A 23861-nucleotide genomic window follows, 5' to 3' on the forward strand; every position below is an offset into this window, starting at 1 on the left:
CACTCAGCCTTAGACTCTGGTTTAATCCCAGCTGATCTTTTTTTTTGGACGTAAAGAAGGCGTTTGACGCCATTACACATGACATTCTTCTAGTAAAACTTGGCCATATTGGAAGTACGTGGAAATGCTCACTCTTGGTTCCATCCGTATCTGTCGGATAGGAAGATTTTTTTTTTGGCGAGAACCCTATAAATGTCTTTAAGGTTGAAAATGGAGTCCCCTAAGGATCTATCCTCGGCCTAATGCTTTTTTTTATTTATATCAATGATCTTTTTTATGCAGTAAAGATGTGTCCCAAAGTTTTGTTCCAGTTTGTGTCATCTCAGCCGTGTTGGTGAACCCAGGTTCTAGTCAAACTTCGATGACAGCCTAGTTGCCTTCGCTGATGACAGCACGTTAGCTACGGTCGGATTTGATCAAGTTTGATTGGAGAGAAATCTTCTAGCTCTATTTGAGAGAGCTCTTTCATGGTTTAATGTGAACTATTTGGCTCTTAACGTTTCCAAGTCTAAGTTTTTAGTTTTTTCAAGAATTTTTTCACCGTTTCCGAGCATTCGCATGATACGTACGTCACGTGGTACTCTCCTTGGATCTGAAAGTGGCTATGTCCAATTCCTTGGGATCCTTCTTCATGAGAATCTGTGCTTTAAAGATTAAAATTGCCATGAATCTTCGCATCTTACGTAAGCTGAAGCACACAATCTCTGGATCTATCTTACGTATTCTTTTCTTTACCTTGATCCAATCATATATTTCTTACTGTCCTATTTTTTGGATGTCAAAATTCCAGTCAAATTTCCGAAGTTTAGCGTCTCTTCATGAGAAAGCCAGACTAGTTGTAAAGCTTGCAAATCCATCTCCTGTTAAACCCTTCTTAAATCTCCATCCAGTTTATGTCCTGGTATATGCTTAGTTTACTTTTGTACTGTTACATGGAACTCTTCCAATTATATTTCAGCATTCTATTTTTGTATCTGAAAACTCTTTATATTACCTGCGATGTAGTGATAATACAAGAGTCGTTGTCGCACCCTGCGTTCGGTTAGATTTTGGCCCTCTGGTTGCTTCTTCAAGAGTATGGAACACACTTCCAGCTTTTGTTAGGGCTGCCATTCATTTGGCACTTTCAAACGTCTGGTGGTTGATTTTTTAAAGGGTAAATTTAATTTATAAATAGTTGGAGAATTGTCTTTTATTTTTTTTCATTTATATACTTTGGATTTTTTTTTCTCTGATGGCTGATTTCCTATAGTATAATTTCTAACCTTTTCCGATCTTAGTGCAGATTTTGTTGAAATGCTTTATTTCAGCCATTAGTCCCATATGAATAGCGACTTTGTTGTGACTGCGAAGTATTGTTATAATTAGTTTTAAAATGTAATTGAGTATGGGTACTGATGGTATCAGCGGGGTGGCTCTTGATTTTAGTATCTATTTTCTATTTATTTTCCTGAGCTTGCTGTTGAAATTGACTTTCTCCTCTGGAGTAGTGCTAAAGATTTTTTTGTGAAGTAAACAGATACCCGGGATAAAACGAGCTAAATTTTCTCACCTTTGCAATGCGTATAGACCCATTACTGAGTTGAATCTTTTTGTCAATTATTTGAGCTGCTTACTTGTGATTAGTTGTCATACAACGTTATTTGATCTAGTTCTCCTGCTGCGTCATTTATCTAAAAATTTATTTATTTTTTTTTATCAGTCAACATATCTATGGATGTTATATGTGTCATATAGACTATTGATGTTGTAGATGCTACATTTGTCTTTTAATTAAATTATGGAATTGCGTCATATCACATACAAGAAAAAGCCCTCGACTTTTTCTTAGCTGGATATAGTAAAAGACAACCCCAAGAAGAGTTACTCAAATATGACATCATACACACTTTATATCAGTTGTCAGTTTTATCTTTTGTGAATGAAATCTTTCCTTCTGTAGCTTCTTCTTCTTCTTTTTTCTTTCTCTTTTTTGTTGCTTTTTTCTCTTTTTTTCTGTTATTTCTTTTGTTTTCTTTTTCTTTCCATTTTGTCAGTACTTGTTTTTGAATTGTATGTGCTTAATAGATTTATAGTTTAATATGTGTAAGTTTTATTCCGTGTTTTTCTTAATTTACAGGCCATAGAGCGTTTTTGGGATCTCTGATTGTGTTATTGAGTTGTTGTTTTTTTTTTGTTGGAAAAAAAATGTATCTGTATTTGTCACTTGTCTATAATGTTAAACACCTTACTAAAATTATAGCCCTACTAAAATCAGCATCACTATTCGATAAACCCACTCTGATGTTTCATTTCCAACCGTAATAGACGCAAGATAGACAAATTCAAGTCATTTGACGTCAGGCAGAAATTGTAGTTTCATACTAAATAAAATCTTAGACCTACTAAAATCAAAATCACTATTAAATCGGCCCACTCTTATGTTTCATTTCCATCCTTAATAGAGCATAGATTTATATGTTCAATACATTTGATGCCAGAAATAAATTACTGCTTCAAAGTAAATACCAGAATAGACAAACTAAATTAAGAACCTATAGACAATAAAAAAACACATACTTTTTTTTACCATCCTTACCATAGTAAAGAGAGATATAATAAAGACATATGTTGCCAGACAGATCTTTTTGCTTCATACTGAATGCCCTATACGACCTCCAATATTCAGAACAAATCTTTAATAGACCCACTCTGACTTTTTATTTCCATCCGTAATAGAGTCAAGATATATATGTTCAAGACATTTGATGCGATGCAGCAATTTTAGCTTCATACTAAATGAAATTATAGCCCTACTAAAATCAGCATCACTATTCGAGCGACCCACTCTGATGTTTCATTTCCAACCGTAATAGAGTCAAGATAGATATATTCAAGTCATTTGACGTCAGACAGCAATTATAGTTTCATACTAAATGAAATTATAGACCTACTAAATTCAGCATCACTATTCAATCGACCCACTCTGATTTTATATCTCTAACCGTAACAGACTCAAGATAGACATATTCAAGTCATTTGACGCCAGGCAGCAATTATAGTTTCATACTAAATGAAATTATAGCCTTGGCATCTTGGCATCTTACGTAAGCTGAAGCACACAATCTCTAGATCTATCTTACGTATTCTTTTCTTTACCTTGATTCAATCATATTTTTCTTATTGTCCTATTTTTTGGATGTCAAAATTCCAGTCAAATTTCCGAAGTTTAGCGTCTCTTCATGAGAAAGCCAGACTAGTTGTAAAGCTTGCAAATCCATCTCCTGTTAAACCCTTCTTAAATCTCCATCCAGTTTATGTCCTTGTATATGCTTAGTTTACTTTTGTACTGTTACATGGAACTCTTCCAATTATATTTCAGCCTCCCATTTTTGTATATGAAAGCTCTTTATATTACCTGCGATGTAGTGATAATACAAGAGTCGTTGCCGCACCATGCGTTCGGTTAGATTTTGGCCATCTGGTTGCTTCTTCAAGAGTATGGAACAAACTTCCAGCTTTTGTTAGGGCTGCCATTCATTTGGCACTTTCAAACGTCTGGTGGTTGATTTTTTAAAGGGTAAATTTAATTTATAAATAGTTGGAGAATTGTCTTTTATTTTTTTTCATTTATATACTTTGGATTTTTTTTTCTCTGATGGCTGATTTCCTATAGTATAATTTCTAACCTTTTCCGATCTTAGTGCAGATTTTGTTGAAATGCTTTATTTCAGCCATTAGTCCCATATGAATAGCGACTTTGTTGTGACGCGAAGTATTGTTATAATTAGTTTTAAAATGGAATTCAGTATGGGTACTGATGCTATCTGCGGGGTTGCTCTTGATTTTAGTATCTATTTTCTATTTATTTTCCTGAGCTTGCTGTTGAAATTGACTTTCTCCTCTGGAGTAGTGCTAAAGATTTTTTTGTGAAGTAAACGGATACCCGGGATAAAACGAGCTAAATTTTCTCACCTTTGCAATGCGTATAGACCCATTACTGTGTTGAATCTTTTTGTCAATTATTTGAGCTGCTTACTTGTGATTAGTTGTCATACAATGTTACTTGATCTAGTTCTTCTGTTGCGTCTTTTATTTAAAAACTAAATTTTTTTTTATTCATTTTTTTTTATCAGTCAACATATCTATGGATGTTATATGTGTCATATAGACGTTATATTGATGTTTTAGATGCTATATTTGTCATTTGTTTAAATAATGAAATTGCGTCATATATCACATACAGAAAAAGCCCTCGACTTTTTCTTAGCTGAATATAGTAAATGACAACCCCAAGAAGAGTTACTCAAATATGACATCATAAACACTGTATATTAGTTGTCAATTTTGTCTTTTGTGAATGAAATCTTTCCTTCTGTCGCTTGTGCGTCTTCTTTTTTCTTTCTCTGTTTTGTTGCTTTTTTCTCTTTTTTTCTGTTATTTCTTTTGTTTTCTTTTTCTTTCCATTTTGTCAGTACTTGTTTTTGAAGTGTATGTGCTTAATAGATTTATAGTTTAATATGTGTAAGTTTTATTCCGTGATTTTCTTAATTTACAGGCCATAGAGCGTTTTTGGGATCTCTGATTGTGTTATTGAGTTGTTGTTTTTTTTTTGTTGGAAAAAAAATGTATCTGTATTTGTCACTTGTCTATAATGTTAAACACCTTTGTCGTTTCCACCTTTCTAAGCTTTATAATAGTGTAACTGTGCATCATCTTATTGCTCTGTCTCCTATTTGGTAACTATTTCCTGCTTAAAGAAACAACTTGTTCTTTGGATTTATTTTAAATTTGCTAAATTCCTTTTGCATATCCCCCCTTAGACCAGTAACTCTTTTTTGTCCCAAAAATGTAAACTCATCTTTCAAGCTACAATTATTGATAAAACAATGACATAAGAATGACCTTTTTTTGATAGGTTAAAAATAAATTGAATTGAACATAACTTAAAATAAAATAAATTATTTTGTAGGTGAGGGGGTTGGCCTCTCCACAAACCACCACTCTTTATGCAAAAATTGTATATTACTTTATAAATACTTTTTAGTCCAATTCGACGCCCTTGTGTTTAAGCATGTGTTGAACTTAAGCATAAAAAGAGGGGGTTCATGGGGGGGGGGGGGGCAGCTTCCCTCATCGAAAAAAAAAATTCTGTTCGTTTTTAAGTTATAACGTCGTTCCTTAATTTCATACAAAAAAACTTGCGTTTTTATAGTTTAAAATTTCGAAACTCGGTAAAAACGCAATAGAAATGATTGAGTGCCCTTAGGAAATGACAAACTATGACTAGTGTCAACACGGCTTGTATTGCAATGAATGGGCATAATATTAACAAATTAAAGCACTATATATGCTTTAATATATAAACTATATATGGTAATAGGTCGTAATTTCTTCAATGAACATAATTTAGCTGTACACAGATGCACGGATAAAGGGGAAATACACAGATCTAAGGCAAATACGCAGAGGACTAGGTTCCAAACTAAATTTTTTATTGTCCCTCTTTTTCCCAGGGGGGGATATTACCCAGGACCCTCTTTATATCTGATATCCATGGTAAATCCTGTCACTGATTAGAGTCAGCACACATCCAACTAAGAATGCTGGGAGCTTCCCTTACGTAATTTTAATAAGTTTGGTCTTATGATACCTATATAAGATGTACAGAATATATATCTTTTATAGAATGTAGACAACTCTATTTAAGTTCCTGTGAGAATTTTGCCTAATACCCTGACTATTACCTTACTGACGAAGAATGTTTCGAAGTTCAAGTCTTGTCTGAACTAAAGATAAGGCTACAATTGACTAGACTGTGGAGAAGTAAAGCATAGGCAACTCCCGTAGTTCAGGGTCTAAAGGCGATCATGAAAGGTAATGGCCTGTTTCTGATGACTTGAATATTCGATTAGATATGATAGATACTTGAGTCATAGATATGATAATTTGTGACAGAGTAAATGCATGTTTTCACAAGCTCTTTGTACTTTTTCTTCCTTTTCGCCAGTAAATGTGTTTCTTTGGATGTCTGAGAGCAATTGAAGCCGACAAAACTAGTTGGATTATCTAAACTGATTGATTACATCAAAATTTCCATTATCTCTTTTAGACTCGATGTGGCGGCTTACCAGTTCGTAGGTTGCAATTCTTTTTCTTTATTATTAAAACGAAGAATCTATGACTAAATTATTTACCAAAAAATTACAAAATGGAATCCTAAAATCTAAAATTGGTTCTCCACAATCGATCTCCAATTTGGTCCAGCATCTTTTTGATAATACGCAGTATTAAACTGTTAATAAACAACAGATCATCTGGTGGTCTACAATATTACTGGCAATACCCCTTTTACTCCTACTCTTTTTCTGTAATAAACAACAGATCATCTAGTGGTCTACAATATTACTGGCAATATCCCTTTTACTCCTACTCTTTTTCTGTAATAAACAACAGCTCATCTGGTGTTCTACAATATTACTGGCAATTTCCCTTTTACTCCTACTCCACAGATCATCTGGTGTTCTACAATATTACTGGCAATATCCCTTTTACTCCTACTCCACAGATCATCTGGTGGTCTACAATATTACTGGAAATATCCCTTTTACTCCCACTCCACAGATCATCTGGTGGTCTACAATATTACTGGCAACTTCCCTTTTACTCCTACTCCACAGATCATCTGGTGTTCTACAATATTACTGGCAATTTCCCTTTTACTCCTACTCCACAGATCATCTGGTGGTCTACAATATTACTGGTAATATCCCTTTTACTCCCACTCCACAGATCATCTGGTGGTCTACAATATTACTGGCAATTTCCCTTTTACTCCTACTCCACAGATCATCTGGTGTTCTACAATATTACTGGCAATTTCCCTTTTACTCCTACTCCACAGATCATCTGGTGGTCTACAATATTACTGGCAATTTCCCTTTTACTCCTACTCCACAGATCATCTGGTGGTCTACAATATTACTGGCAATTTCCCTTTTACTCCTACTCCACAGATCATCTGGTGGTCTACAATATTACTGGTAATATCCCTTTTACTCCCACTCCACAGATCATCTGGTGGTCTACAATATTACTGGCAACTTCCCTTTTACTCCTACTCCACAGATCATCTGGTGTTCTACAATATTACTGGCAATTTCCCTTTTACTCCCACTCCACAGATCATCTGGCGGTCAACAATATTACTGGCAATATCCCTTTTACTCCTACTCAACAGACCATCTGGTGGTCTACAATTTTACTGGCAATATCCCTTTTACTCCTACTCCACAGATCATCTGGTGGTCTACAATATTACTGGCAATATACCTTTTACTCCTACTCCACAGATCATCTGGTGGTCTACAATATTACTGGCAATATCCCTTTTACTCCTACTCCACAGATCATCTGGTGGTCTACAATATTACTGGCAATATCCCTTTTACTCCTACTCCACAGATCATCTGGTGGTCTACAATATTACTGGCAATATCCCTTGTACTCCTTCTCTTTTTGAAACAAAATACCGTATCTTAAAACACCGATGCCGCATTCGTACTCTCTGTCTATATTATAGAGTAAAATTTGCTTGGGAAGGAAAGGGAGGGAGCGAAAATGGATCAAAGCCAGCAACTAATACAGAAAATATTGGACAAATATAATGTAACTCGGATACTTGAAGGGAGAGGGCGAGTATCGACTACCATTCTAAATAAAAAAAGGCAAGGCATCGCCTTTCACACACAGAATTTTCCGACAGAACTGAATTGCTGTTTCCATCGTGGCTCTCATCGCGTAACACCTGTTTAACTGACTGTCAGCATTCCCTGTTTAACCGAATGTCAGCATTTGAAACATACTCTAAATCGTAAAGCATATTGCCCACATTTCATTGACATTGCAAATAGGGCTTATATCTTAGTTAAAAGATAGGGATTTTTGTATACAGATTATAAAATCATGCAAAATATTGAATTATTATTCTTTAATCCAATGTGATACTTCTGAAATAAAACAAGAATTCTCAATTCTACAAGCCGGCTGTGATGAAGGGTGACAAAATTCAGTGTTGACCTTATGCACAACTTCTATGACTCACCAAACTGAGTCGAGGCCGTAGTCACAAAGGACTATTTCTTCATATTATAAATAGCGTTTGTCAATACTGTGTGAATATCACATTTCGTTTGTATTTTATACTTGGTGAGAACAAAGCATGATAACATGATTACCGAAGAAACTATAAAAAAAATGTGGCAAGAATGTTCAGCAGCACCTTCTTCATTTATAAAATAGTTTTGTGCACCGTGTTCCGCTATATGATCTCAATCTAGTTTATGATATTGCAAGTCCATGTCAAACAAAACATTCTCTAGTTGAGGAGTTAGTTCGCAAACTTCTAGAATCAGCTGGAGCTGGTAATTATCTTTAGACTACAATTAGGGAGGGTGAGCTAAGATAGATTTTTAAACCCCTTAAATGAATAAAAAAATGAATGAATGAATAAAAAAAACAAAAACAATCGAATTTAATCCTTGATATAAAACCTCTGATAAATAAGTCATAGAAACGCACTTCCTTACTCCCATGAAGGATGGCCTTCTTCTTCCAACCAGCCTTTACGTGTTTCTGATACATCATTTTCTGAAGACTTACTGGCTCTATCTGAACGTTGTGCAGACGAAAACGGTGACACATAAGTGCTTCGGCTATAGGGTCCCATATTATCCTTAACTTTTACTGCTTCCAAGTGCAAAGAGTATTGCTGGTCTAAGCCAAGGTAATAATCACTCAGCATAAAAAGGACAACAACAAAACGACCTGAAAAGAATGTGGGGATTTATTTCAGTGACAGAGGAATTTTTAGTTTAAAAACATAATTTCTAGGAAATAGAAAAGGGAAACAAGACTTGTTTCTAAGATAATAGATTAGAACAATAAAGGGGATGAACCCAAGAGGCACCATGCCCATAAAATCATAAACCATATTTCGGGGATTTTAAGCATTTTCAACACCTTTGAATATTTCGGAGCTTTCCGGTTCTCGTGAAAACTTACAGTCTCTATTATGACGGCTTTTGAGTTACTACAGTCAATTTAGTGTTTACAGGTTTCAATAATATCTTGTCAAAAGACCAAATGGTAATTTTCCAGAGAAAAAAAATTATTTATTATAGCCTAATATATAGTACGAAGAAAAAATCAAACAGGACTGTCATAGGTCTGAAATCAGATGACCTTTGGGGTAACATAATGCTGGATTCCTGTAAAACAGGATAACACCTTTTCGAAAAACGAACAAAAAACTCAATAACCTTTCTATAGTTTAACGTTAATCCTTCAGCAAAAGTCACTTTTGAAATTCCAAATTTCAATTTCGAAAAACTTCCATTTTGATTGGGCTTTCAGAAATTCTAGAAGCATGTACAGTTTGGATTCAATAAATAAACTGAGCCAAGTCCAACTGTGATCCGGCCCATTCTTGGTAGGATGAGGAGGATGCTTTATAGTTTTATCATCAGCATATCTACCAAAATCGGCTATTTGATATCAGACCTAACTTAAGGGAAGGAAACAACTAATGTCTCAGTTTTATCTTTTGCGTTTCCAGATACAATTAAAGGTAGGAAGGGGAGGGGGTACACAAGTTAGAGTCATTGAGACATTTACATTGTTTTGAAGAGCAAGTCATCGCTCAAGCAAGAGCAAGTCATGTTTGATGAGCAAGTTAGAGTCATTGAGACATTACATTGAAGAGCAAGTGTATCAAATATGCCTTTTGGACAACTGATCTGTGGCGTGTGATCCAATCCCTGACCTGTGGAGGAAATAAAGGGAAAAGACTATATTCATCATCCCATCTAGTAGTAAGAACCGTTAGCACAAAATCCAAACTTCACAGGGAGTGGGGGAGGTAGGACTTCAATACTTGCTACCGAGACGAAATTATCGAATTTCAATAGAACTGGTGGACAGTTAAAAATAATTTCAACTTCGTGCGTCACGGCTCTTGACGAGATTCAATCAGATCTTAACCAATAAGAGGAAGGTATCCTAAATTATCGTTTCAGGACATCTACAAGGAGTGATCGTTAAATCTCAACCAGTCTTGGTGAGAAGGAAAAAACAAATGACCAAGTTCTGGAGGTCTTCCTAGCGCCCAGAACCATCGCAACTTATCGAAAGAAGTTCCCTAAATTTGGGGAATCAGGATATATACTAAAACGGGTTGCTAAACCCCAAAGGACATATATTGTAGGTACAGTGGCCAGTCAGCCAATGACTCTATCCATATAGCAGAACGAGGGAAATATATATATGCAACAACTCATTTTTCGGAGCCGAGTATGGGGAGATAAATTCTTAAAAAAACTGCAAAAATAGTAAAAATATCTAAAAAATAAAATAAACTACACAAAAACTGCAAGGAATATCGAGATCTTAGGAAAGGGTATGGGCCAAAATGCACCTTCCACCCTGTATTTGTTCAGAGTAGCCGAATATGAAGGATATTTATTTGTTTCTAAAAAAATTGCTAACCTATATTTTTCCCCAAATTTCTGGTTTATACAAATTAATCAGTTGAGCAATGCTTTTTATTTTCCTTTCATTTTTTTTATTTTTATTTAACAAACAAGTCAGTAAAGTCATATCAAGCCATAGTTCTGAAAATAGCGCTGAAGTAAAATATTCCACATTTAGTGGAGGGTGCTCACTGCACAAGAAGCCCGGAGGTGTTACGACTGTTGTAATAAAGTGGCAGATGTCATTTCGGCCTTTGAGTATCAGACTCATCCCTACTAAAATCAGCACCACTTTTCGATTGGCCCACTCTGATTTTCGTCTCTAACCGTAAAAGAGGCAAGATAGACATATTCAAGACATTTGACGTCAGGCAGCAATTTTAGCATCATAATAAATGAAATCTTAGCCCTACTAAACTCAACATCACTATTCGAGAATCACACTCTGATGTTTCAGTTCCAACCGGAATAGACGAAAGATATACAAGTTCAATACATTAGACAACAAATAGAACTAGCAGCTTCATAGTAAATAACATTTTAGACCTCATAAAACCAGCATCACTATTCAAGCAACCCACTCTGACTTTTTTTCTCTAACTGTAACAGACTCAAGATATACATATTCAAGTCATTTGACGCCAGGCAGCAATTGTAGTTTCATACTAAATAAAATTATAGCCCTACTAAAATCATCATCACTATTTAATAAACCCACTCTGATTTTTCATCTCGAACCGTAACAGAGCCAAGATAGATATATTCAAGTCATTTGACGCCAGGCAGCAATTATAGTTTCATACTAAATGAAATTATAGCCCTACTAAAATCAGCATCACTATTTAATCAACCCACTCTGATTTTGCATATCGAACCGTAACAGAGCCAAGATAGACATTTTCAAGACATTTGACGTCATGAAGCAATTACAGATTAATAATAAATGACATTTTAACCCTACTAAAACCATCATCCCTAGTAGATAAACCAACTCTTATATTTCATTTCAATCAGTAACATACTAATGATAGATATCTTCAAGTCATTAGATGTCAAGCAGCAATTATAGTTTCATACTAAATAAAATTATATCCCTAATAAAACCAGCATCACTATTCGATCAACCCACTCTGATATTTCATGTCAAACCGTAATAGAGTCAAGATAAACATGTTCAAGACATTTGATATCAGGCAGCAATTTTTGTTTCATACTAAATAAAATTAAATAACTACTAAAATCAGAATCACTCTTAGATCAACCCACTCTGATTTTTTATCTCTAACCGTAAAAGACTAAAGATAGACATATTCAAGTCATTTGACGTCATGAAGCAATAATAGTTTCATACTAAATTAAAATATAGCCATACAAAAATCAGCATCACTATTCGAGCGTCCCACTCTGATTTTTCAGGTCCAACCTGAACAGACGCAAGATAGACATATTCAAGTCATTAGATAACAAGCAGCAATAGTAGCTTCATAGTAAATAACATAATAGCCATACTAAAACCAGAATCACTATTAGATCGACCCACTCTGATATTTCATTTCAATCCGTAATAGAGTCAAGAAAAACATATTCAAGTCATTTGATGTCAGGCAGAAATTATTGTTTAATACTAAATGAAATAATAGCCCAACTAAAATCAGAATCACTATTCAATCGACCCACTCTGATTTTATTTCTCTAACTGTAACAGACTCAAGATAGACATATTCAAGTCATTTGACGCCAGGCAGCAATTTTAGTTTCATACTAAATGAAATTATAGCCCTACTAAAATCAGCATCACTATTCGATCGACCCACTCTGATATTTCATTTCCAACCGTAACAGACTCAAGATAGACATGTTCAAGTCATTTGACGTCAGGCAGCAATTTTAGCTTCATAGTAAATGACATCATAGCCCTACTAAAATCAGCACCACTATTCGATCGACCCACTCTGATGTTTCATTTCCAACCGTAACAGACGCAAGATAGACATATTCAAGTCATTTGACGTGAGGCAGCAATCTTTTCAAACAATACATCAAGCTTAAAACAGATAAGATTTAATATTAATAAATAAGATAAACCTAAAACAAACACAAATTAAAAGAGTATTCAAGCCAAACTTAAAATAACAGACATTACATGAATAAATTAATGTGCTCAACGGTACTAAATAGCTGCTTCACCTCCCTACACGAGCCTGAAGTTCAAGGACAATTTGTAGGCTCAGACTAGTCACCCTATGGAAGCTGTAACTTCATTAAATGCAAAAAATAATAGAAAAATGGCGTGCCTTTCTTGGTGCCTTCTGTTAGTATAGTTGAGAACTTTTACTATAATGCACATATAACATAACAGTTACTTATTCAAGGGCAATTTCCATTAATTGTTATGATGTCAGTTAGTTTTCTTTTATATTTTTTTTTCTTCGTGTTCAGTATTTTCTGAACAAATGACAATAATGGGAAAGAATGAACGACAGATATAGCAAAGTAATGTTTGTAAAACCGATACGAATAGAAAGAGATAAAACTATAGTATGTGCAAAATCTTACCGTACTGAACATAAAAAGCTAGTCTCAGTAAAACAGTCATCACAGATAAATACTCTCGAAAAGTAAGAGATCAAATTAGAGTGGAATTAAAAATTCGTACTGCCGAATTCGCATTCTCGGTAAGACAGGTTTGTACAATTAGCTTTGCGTTTTAATACAGTGTTTTAATATATGTATATATATGTATATATCTATATATATAGTAAGGAGGAAAAAGCCCCAAGATTGCCGAGTTGTCAACGTCGCCGTGACGTTACTAGTGATCAATAGCAAAAAAACTCTAATGTCTCATCTCGTTGTTTTTTAATATATTTTGTAGTTGTGTTTAATGTAATTTTTGGTAGAAGCAGTTGCCAAACTGTAAAGAAAGAAACGAGGGAAAAAACAAGCTGTAAACATTTGGCCCCACACTTAAAAAGGTATAACTTTCCTTCGAAGGTAAAGTTGTACTTGGGAATCAACATTTTGTTAATATTTGAATTTTTAAGGACGAAAAGCGTCGTAATTTTATCAATTAGTTTTGCTTATTTATTTTTCACGGTTCAATGTGGCAGCACTGACGAAAATGTGGTACTGTCCTAAAACATCATAAATTTGAATCAAATAAAAGAAAAAAATTAGAAAATCACGACTTCAAGTATGAATGTTTGGGCTAAAAATTTTGATTTTAATGTCTTTAGTGCTTTGTTTTCTTCTTCTTCAGTTTATCAGACTCTTTGATTAAAACTAGGGAATCGAAATATACCTGGATTAGATGGCACTGCGAAAGATAACTGCTGGGCTGATTTCGCCCACCGCAACGGGCCACTTCTCTTCAATGCCCATAACTCTTTCTGCTCAACGGATCCCAGAACAAAATACCATCCTTCTTCTTTAGGTTTGGGAAATTTAGGAGCAAATGCATGCCTTCTGTCACTTCTTTTTTTGAAGTTTGAAGGAAGCCGGCTAACTTTAATATTTACAGTGTATTCCTGGTTACACACGACTTGCAACCAATCAGAATCAAGTAGACTGGAGGGAGTGAATTTAACTGGTCGATTTGATATACAACTAGTATCAGGAACGAGTCCATCCAATGTAACTTCCAGCCGAAGCAAAGGCAGGGATGTCAACGCATCAAAAACCTATATTTGGAAGAATAAACGAAATTATTAATATTCGAACCTGGACAGTGGACAATACAAAGTCATTTTGCAACTTCCATTATTATTCTGGAGGTTGAAGCACAGAAAAGCTGAGGATTTACTTGTAAATATAAAATTTCTTTTAACTTGTTTTCAAACGAACAAATAAAAGTTCAAATAGGGACAAGTCCTTTTATTAGCCAGTGAAAACCAAATACAAAAGTTCTGAATATTTAAACCACATGCATCAGTATTCGTCATCAGCAGCTAACGAAAGTATTATAATTAAAACAAACTATGTTTATACAGAATAAAAGAATTACTTCTGGGTCACAGATAATTCTGCTGATGATAATCACTCATATTCGAGGTCGGAATATCCAGAACTTTCGTATTTGTTTCTCACCGTCTAATAAAAGGACTTACTCCCATTTGAACTTTTTTTGTGTCATAGAAAGGTAGTGTGGTCAACGAAAAAATACCTACCTCGTTTTCAGAATAGCCTAGAGTAAAAGGTAGATTTTTTTCTTGCTCTCTGAAGAATCTATGAATATAAGTGAAAAGAATGGGGGGAGAGGGCGGATTGGGCTTTACATGAAATGCGACTGCTCAAGCACAAGGGCCGTTTATTGTAATTTTTAAACACTAAAACTTAAGGGTAAAGAGAGTCTGACTTAGGAGGGGCAGCACCCTCATACGGAATAATTTCTTTTGCTTTAATTTTTAATGCCATTCCCTACAATCATTTGAAAGAAATACTTTTGTTTTATTTAATTATTTGCAAATTTGTAAATAATATAAAGTTAGGTATAAAGTTCGTTTATATTATTTAATATAAAATTAGGTACTTGTTAATTAAACGGAACACACTCAAGAATTACGCTTAGGTTAGATCTCAGATAACCTGTTTTAATGCTACAAAGACAAGTGACTGGTGATAGAATGCACTGTGGGCTCTATATTTGCACCTTAGATTAGATTAGGGTTAAGTTAGGGAGGCCGTCTAAATACTTTACCCACACCTCCCTAATGTGCAAATATATAGCCCAAATCATATCATTATGTGGTTAAACTGATCTAAGCCATAAACATATAAATGAACTTTATATAAAGCCCAATCGGTTTTATACTACTTGTTTTCACTTGTTTTCAGATTCTCAAGAAAAAATATTGTCCTCAATATTAACCAAACCTTATTATCATATTATGGGTGCATTCTAAAATTAGTTTAGATGTTAATTATATTTGATAATAATTAAATTCATTATTTAACAACAACCTTATAACCACAAACTTTAACAATCATTTTTACGATTAGTTTTTTTTACTGGTAAATAATAAATTAAAAAAAATAAACAAGTTTTCAAAATAGACTAAAAAGTACAGTTTTTTTCTCAAGAATATTTGAATATAAGTCAAGAGGGGGGAGGGGGGATGAAAGAGAATTTGCATAACATAGATACTAAACTGATCTAACTTATAAACATATAAATTAAAAAATCGATGGGTTGATTAAAGCGAGTTTGAAAGATGAAGTTACGTAAAGCAAAATCTGTGTTAGGATCCTCGTTTTCACTTATATTTATAGATTCATGAGGAAACATTATTTTTCTCAATAATGACCAATCCTTACTATCATATTATGGGTCCATTCTAAAGCTAGTTTCGATCCTAAAATTGATTGTCTTCGATAATTATTACATTCATTGTTTGGTTTTCTATTATTATAAAGGGTACAAATTTATGGAATAATTTGTATAATGATATGAAGAAGATAGGAAATTTAGTGATTATAAAGAAAAATATGAATTCTAGTTTTGTGTGTTCTGGAGGAAATTTGATTTGATTTAAATTAAGTTATAATTGTATGTTGGTTTATGACTGTGACCCCACAGCATGGATATGGTATGTAGTTGTTGCCCCTGTAGTATTATTATTTTTTTTTCTTTCTTTTTTTTCTTTCTTTCTTATTATAGTGAACTTAAAAGATGTTATATGTATGTGTTTTGTTTTACCTGATTCACCACACGTCAACTGTTTGGTTTTGGGTGAATCATATTGATTTTTGTACGTAAATTTTTTAAAGTTAAATAAATATATCAATATATATATATATATATATATATATATATATATATATATATATATATATATATATATATATATATATATATATATATATATATATATATATATATATATATATATATATATACATATATGTATATACACTTTTATCGTAAAACCACAAACTGTGACACCCATATACTTGTAATAAATACAAGGGTCTAACTTGTACTACTCAACTTGTATTTGCAATATTAGACTATAACTGAGAGCTTAGCACAAACCAACTTCTTTCTCGAGTAACTTCCATTAGGCAAGAAGTAACCTTCAACAACCCAATTTGATCTCAACCCAAGTGTATAAGTGAACAAATCTTCACCCAAATTAAAAAAAATAATGGCTTCAGAAACTGCAACATAAATCCCTAAAGCAAAATATGCAGGTAAAATTCTAGTTTCAAGGGTCTCAGCCAAAATTTCCACTGCAAGAATTAGCTGAACTATAAATCAATTCGACGCGGCAAAAATAACCAGGAACGTAATAGGAAGATGGCAAGCATAGCTAAAATCTGAATATATGTGTGCCGCCAGAACAGAAATACATTAATTACTTATTGACCGAGCCGTACGTAAGATCCGTAATGCGTATGCTGGCGCAGTTGGATCACAGCTGAATCTTGGTAAACGCCACCTTGCGAAAGTATATAATGCTGTTTCTCTCCCTCATGTTCTACACCTGATTCCTTTATAGGATATTTTTAACCAATTAGATATAATAGAAATCAGGAGGGCTTATTTAAAATGTTTATAGTTCTTTATTGGAGTTCCTCCTTGGACAAGGAATGTTAGACTGCGGGAGAGATACTGTTTAGCAGATCCTCATGATGCTGCAGATAGGCTTTTTTTTCAAGCTTTCAGAATATCTACTGTGTTATTTTTGCTGTTATTATCATTCTTATATTGTATTTATTGCAATGATTCACTTAAAGAGGTTTGCCACCCTTGGAGTGGCTTACTTTTTCGAAATGTCTGGTTTTTTCGTTCTTTTTGTTATCCTCCATCGCAATGCTTTGGATTTTTAATGTTCGTCAAAAATCTTCCATTACTAGGTTGCGGCTGCTGCTGCAACCATGATTTTCAACATGAAAACACTCTTAACTTATTCCTCACTAGTCCTGTGATGATCGAGCCCAGCTGTAGGAGCACACTGCGGGGCCGACCCAAGGGCCTTAGTATTCAAGAAGCATCATCAATCCGTTACAATATAATACGAGAATTCCTTACTAGGTTGCAGCTATGGCTACAACCACGATGAAAGAATAATCATAATCAATTATTATATAAAATAATAATAGTTTTGGATATACTTTAAATTATTAAAAGAGATTTTCTGAAAGAGTTGATTGCTAAACCGTATTAAAACTTTAAATATAGGTATTATTCGTAAACCCCACCTTGCGAAAGTATATAATGCTGTTTCTGTCCCTCATGCTCTATTTTCTGGGATATTTTTAACCAGTCAGATAAATTAGAAATCAGGAGGGCTTACTTCAAACATTTAAAGTTCTTTATCTAGGTCCCTCCTTGGACTAGGAATGGTGGACTGCGGGAGAGATGTAGCTTGCCGGATCCTCTTGATGCTGTAGATAAGCTTTTTTACAAGCTTACGGGTTATCCGTCGAACCACCCTTGGAAGGATTTTTTGTTTTAAAACTAGTTTCCTTTTTTTTGCTGGGTTACTATTATTTTTTTTTTATATTGTATTATTTATTTGTACGATATATTTAAAGAGGTTTACAACCCTTGGAGTGACTTAACTTTCTGAATTGTTTGGTTTATTGAGTTTTAATTTGCACATATTTGCTCCTGTTTTTGTATGTGTTTTCATTTTCTTCATTGTTTTGTTTCATTTACTTTCCTTTTTGTTATTCTCCATCGTCATGCTTTGTATTCTTGATGGGTTATAAAATAAATAAATAGATAAATAAATAAATAAATAATATATATATATATATATATATATATATATATATATATATATATATATATATATATATATATATATATATATATATATATATATATATATATATATATATATATATATATATATATATATATATATAAATCAGATAACATTACAAATAGACGAATCAAATAAAGTTTATATTAGCAATCTGGATAGCAATCCGTATATTTTATAATGTAGCTCACAAATTGCTCTCAGATGGTAAGATTGGTTATAATATTTTCCTTCTTGTGATTAGTGTTGGTGAAAACTTTCAAATGCTTTTGCCTGCAGATCGGGACTAAGATCAAATTGGGATGCCACTAAACAAATTTTTTCTCTTTCAAATTATAAAAGTCACGTACATTTCACATTCATTATTCACTAAGGGACTGGGGTACATTACTCTATTAACTTTTACAGAATATCAGAAAATATATGTCATAGAACTGACATGTTTTATGACATCTGAGTCTCATGACATTTGTTTTCAAATATCAGAAGACTCACTCTTTAAATATGCAGGCAATTGAATTTCATGTTATAGAACTGACATGTTTTATGACATCTGAGTCATGACATTTGTTTTCAAATGTCATAAGACTCACTCTTTAAATATACAGGCAATTAAATGTCATGTCATAGAACGGACATGTTTTATGACATTTGAGTCACGACATTTGTTTTCAAATGTCATAAGACTCACTCTTTAAATATAAAGGCAATTAAATGTCATGTCATAGAACTGACATGTTTTATGACATCTGAGTCATGACATTTGTTTTCAAATGTCATAAGACTCACTCTTTAAATATGCAGGCAATTAAATGTCATATCATAGAACTGACATGTTTTATGACATATGAGTCTCATGACATTTGTTTTCAAATGTCATAGGACTCACTCTTTAAATATGCAGGCAATTAAATGTCATGTCATATAACTGACATGTTTGATGACATCTGAGGCATGACGTTTGTTTTCAAATGTCACAAGATTCACTCTTTAAATATGCAGGCAATTAAATGTCATATCATAAAACTGACATGTTTTAAGACATCTGTGTCTCATGACATTTGTTTTCAAGTATCAGAAGACTCACTCTTTAAATATGCAGGCAATTAAAATGTCATGTCATAGAACTGACATGTTTGATGACATCTGAGTCATGACATTTGTTTTCAAATGTCATAAGACTCAGTCTTTAAATATATAGGCAATTTTGTCGGTCTCACAATATTTATTATCATAATGGATGCTACTTGGGTTATAAATTATTGTCAATCGGATTGTGGTTGGCTGTCAATTCGTCTGAACTTTAGACGAGTTAATAGGGTTTAATAGACGATTTAATAGATAATTTACGGAATAAATCGCTTTCAAATTTAACTAATTAATTTATCAACTAGCTTCTGCTGTGTTAACACCTGATTAGCGTTTTCCCTCTTGGTATTTGCCAGTCTAAATTCACTGTGTGTAACTTGAATTTTTACTCTGACCGTGCATGTCCCTGGACTTTCCTAAGTGATATTAGTGACCTTGGTTTTTGTTAACTGGATTATAGGATTTGTATTATAGTCCTGAACAGTCAAAGAAATCAGAGGAAAGATTTTTAGTTCTAAATAGCTTATTTCTGACACAAAGGAACCTTCTGAAAAAGACATAGGTGTCTCACCTTTCCTGCCCTCAAAAAGAAATTTAACTGAATCTGAAAAAAACCTTCATAATTCTTCTATGATCAATAATTTTTATTCATACGCAAAAATGATTCTAAGACCATTTTTTGAAAAATTTGAAAATTTTAACTGTAAAATTTTTAAAGTTTAGGAAAGTTTCCTTGAAGTTGATTGCAACGTTTTATACCAAATATAAAAGTTTAATCCCGCTGTTCTTGGAATCAAATTTTTGTGTAATAGTTTTCTCTTGGTACGTGAATGAGTATTTTTTTTTTTTTTATGTTATTAAATTACTCGTCTTTCAAGTAAAAAAAAAAAACTTCAAAAATGATCACACGAAAATTGTAAACGTAAAAGAAGTAATTTTATGTTAAAATTCAGGGCCATTAAGTTAAAATATAACCATAATAAAACAACTCAAGGAAAGAATTGCGCAGCGTGCTACTATTTCTACAACAATTGAACATCCAGAAACATACCTGCAAACAGGGGGTAGAAAATGAATCCAAGAACCCCCATCCCCTCGGTTATTTTGACTTAGTCAAAAAATTTTCGTATTTTAATGGGAAATTTTGTGTTGAAACATCCTAAAATGCTTCAATATTGATATTTTTCCAGAGCAAAACAGATCTTACCCAAAACAGAGATAAAGGTTCTGTATTTTTGGTCCATTAGAGTAGCGAAATCTTCGAAAAATTTTTCGTCTGCGAGATCTCCGCGAGTTATGGCAAGAGGTAAGAAGAAAGGGGTTGGAGTTTACAAGAGGCCGAAATATTCTAATTTTACCTTAAACTGTAACTTAGAGCCATCTAGGGTTTGATGCTTGTAGGCTCCATAATAACAGGCAATAATATTACTAAATAAGAGAGGACTCCTTGCCATCCGAACTGTTCATCCACTAGGCATTACTCCATTGAGTCTTCTTTGGCATTGAAGGTAAGTACTTTCAGTTGGGACCGCCCCTTCTTTGAGGGAGCACTACAACTTTTTGTAGTTTAACTGGAGAAGAAAAAATTGTTTTGACAAGATTGGCAGACCATGTTGACAATTTTCTTCGAGTAGCTGCAGGAAGGGGCTGTGGCAAGGGTAGCAATGATGCCCCCACGTTTACGTCTACAAGAAAGGCTTGGTAATTTGTAATTTTGCAATTACTTGTTCTTGATAAGGGAGAATTTTTGAACATTGGGAGGTAACAATGGGAACCTTTGGAACATGAGATCAAGGGAGAAAATTGCGAACACCTATAATTTTTCAGGCGTCTAAAAAATGTTTTAAACATTGCCTTCCCCTAAAATTATCCCACGTGAAAAAAAATTGGGAACATAATTAATAATAGCATAACAAACCTCTTCCAACTTTGTCGGTCCAAGGTCATCACTAAGCTCTTTTGAAAGCTTTTCCATCTTGCCGTCAACAGAAACAATCAGCTCAGGTAGTGAAGGTATATGGTTGGTATTACATATTCTTTTTAAAGCTGGAATATGTAACCGGTCCAAATGGGGTAAAATTAACACAGGTGGATCGTGAATCCACCTACCTTGAATCACCATTTGGACCTTAAACATAAATATACAATTTAACAAAAGAGAAGAATTAAGGCTATAAAATACATAACACTTTGTTAAGACAATGGCCTTCCTTGAAATAGGAATGGTGAAAAAAACCATGTTAAAACCCGGATAGCCTACACAACTTATAATATTCAAAAGGAAGCCGTTCAAAAACAGGGTGAGTGAATAACTTTTTCAGTCTTTTTCTTTGAAGACTATTTCAGTTTAAAACTTGATTCGTCTATCAAATTGTTTACCTCAGTCACTGGTCAATGAAGTTACCTGCGAGCATTCACGTAGAGAGGTTCTCCGTGCCGAGTGAATGAATTCGTATTAAAAAAAAAAAAAAAATCGCAGTGTTATACTGAAAGAATACTATACCAAAATTTCACAGTGTTATACTGAAAGGATACTGCAAGCTGATTTTTGGAGAATTTGCATTTTGACGAAAGTGGGCCCCTACTGATAACTGAATATATTACATGAAAGCGGCCCTTGCGTGTAAGTCTCACTCAATGCCTTTCTAGTTTTATTTAGGCAGTGTGGTATTAATTGGTAGCAAATTATCACTGACAAAAGATCATTTTAACCGCCATATGGATGAGCTTAAACGATTGATTTCAAAGCTTCAAAATGAAAATAAAGCTCTGAGAGCAGAGAAAAAACTGCTAAAGACTGAGCTGGTTCATGTCAAGACTATTGCCCTGTGATCAGAGATGTACGCTCGAAGAAACAATATTATTTGTCATGGTTTTTAAACCCTGCAAGGACAAAACAAACCCCTAAAAACTGAATTAACATCTCTTAGGTGTGAGCTAGGACTTACAGATGCTAATCAGCTAAGTATTGTTGTATCGTACCTACTTCCTAAGAAAATAGCTCCCTCCCAATCAGGAACTGGGCCGAGCCTTCAAAGTAATTCACAAAAGCAGAAAGCTATCGAGCCTATCTTTATTAGCCTCTCAGACACTGAACGCTCAGCTATTATGAAAGAATGTGGAAAGCTAAAAAAAAAAACGGGTTTCAGTGTGTCAACAGACTTGCCAGCTGAGCTCGGTAAACGAAGAAAAGAATTACTAGTGCTCGGGTACAAGCTGAAAAGTTCTAAATCACCAGCAGAAAAGGTTGCAGAAACTCGTGTTGTCCAGCGAGGAATAAGACTGTGGTTAGAGGTAAAAAAGTCGCGAAATTTACAATGGACTAAATCTCAAGACGACTGGTTTGGTCCGCTAAAGTTGGCAGTACCCGCCGAACCTGACGATACCGACTATGATGCTTGAAATGCAATTAGTGTGATTTGTTTGTTGTTGTCTGATAGTTCCACCTGCTGTAGTCGAAGAGATGAAGGAAAACTATGATAAAATTAGTTAAGATTTTTTTTTATTTATATTGATTATATTTGTTTTTATTTTTTTTTATTTTGTTATTATTTGTTATTGGGGCTACAGCAGCGGAAATGGAAAAGATTGTCATTGATGAATTAGTTTTTTTGCCGCTTGCCGAAATGAGTGATTTTTTTTCCAGAAATGTTTCATTTTCCATTTTTCTGTGTTTCTTGTGGTAATCCATGTTTGTTTACATCAGTTTTTTGTTGCAGTTTCAATGAAGTTCATTCGGGTGATTGCATTTCTCACGGCTCTCCGCTTTTCTCCAAGATGCGACCAAATTCCCCAGAGAGTTTTGGGTAATTTTTGAGTTCCTTGTCTTCGTCCCCGAGGCCCACTATCTTGCCAGCAGCTCAAAAAAAGGTTAGAACAGTTAGAAAAGTCGTTCTTAAATTTGGAAGAAATTTTTGATAGAGTAATTAGTAATGAAAATGATTTTTCTTTTTTTAGTGAAATTAAATGTCCTAGAAGTAAATACATACGGCTAAAGATTATGCCTCGGAAGTCCTCCGAATATCATCGCAGTGCATTTCACATAAACTGGCAAGAGTCATTTTCTTCACTGACAAACGTTATGACTTTTTGCCTACAAATACGACCCAATATCCTTGGAGTGGGTGGCATATTTCTGTAAGGGTAGAATGAAATCTTGGTCGATATCCCCGGGTATACATCGAATTTTGTACATAGAAAAGAGTCAGCACGAGGAGGATTGGCAATCTACACAAAGAGCGAATACCCAGTCTGTGTTAATGGCAAACTGACTCAAAATATAGAAGGTATTTTTGAGTCACTTTTTCTTGATATGTCCCTTCCTTCACAACGGAAGGTAATCGTCGGAGAAACCGATCACCTTCAGGTTCTGTTTCTTCGTTTATGGAATATTTATTGGAAACACTCCAAATGTTTGAAAAACAGAATCATGATGTGGTCATCATGGGTGATTTCAACATCAACCTAGCCTATCCCCTAACTAATACCGCTAAAG

At 34.0% G+C, this 23861-nt stretch overlaps 1 protein-coding gene across 2 annotated transcripts in view; it reads right to left on the minus strand.

Annotated features, from left to right (window-relative positions):
* Nucleotides 1-8496: 8496 nt before the first annotated feature.
* The window catches only part of obe (activating signal cointegrator 1 complex subunit obelus), a 196930-nt gene continuing 181565 nt past the window's right edge, over nucleotides 8497-23861 (minus strand). For both annotated transcript variants that reach the window (XM_089098912.1, XM_089098905.1), the window contains exons 26-28: nucleotides 21285-21494; nucleotides 13810-14188; nucleotides 8497-8805 (exon numbers count right to left, since the gene is read on the minus strand). In XM_089098912.1, coding sequence (XP_088955038.1) covers nucleotides 8564-8805; nucleotides 13810-14188; nucleotides 21285-21494 — 831 coding nt within the window. In that variant the 3' untranslated portion in view covers nucleotides 8497-8563. The remainder of the gene's footprint in view (nucleotides 8806-13809; nucleotides 14189-21284; nucleotides 21495-23861) is intronic.

The sequence above is a fragment of the Artemia sp. Qi Xiang Cuo genome, chromosome 2 (assembly GCF_049724085.1).
Source record: "Artemia sp. Qi Xiang Cuo chromosome 2, ASM4972408v1, whole genome shotgun sequence".
Lineage (NCBI taxonomy): Eukaryota > Metazoa > Arthropoda > Branchiopoda > Anostraca > Artemiidae > Artemia > Artemia sp. Qi Xiang Cuo.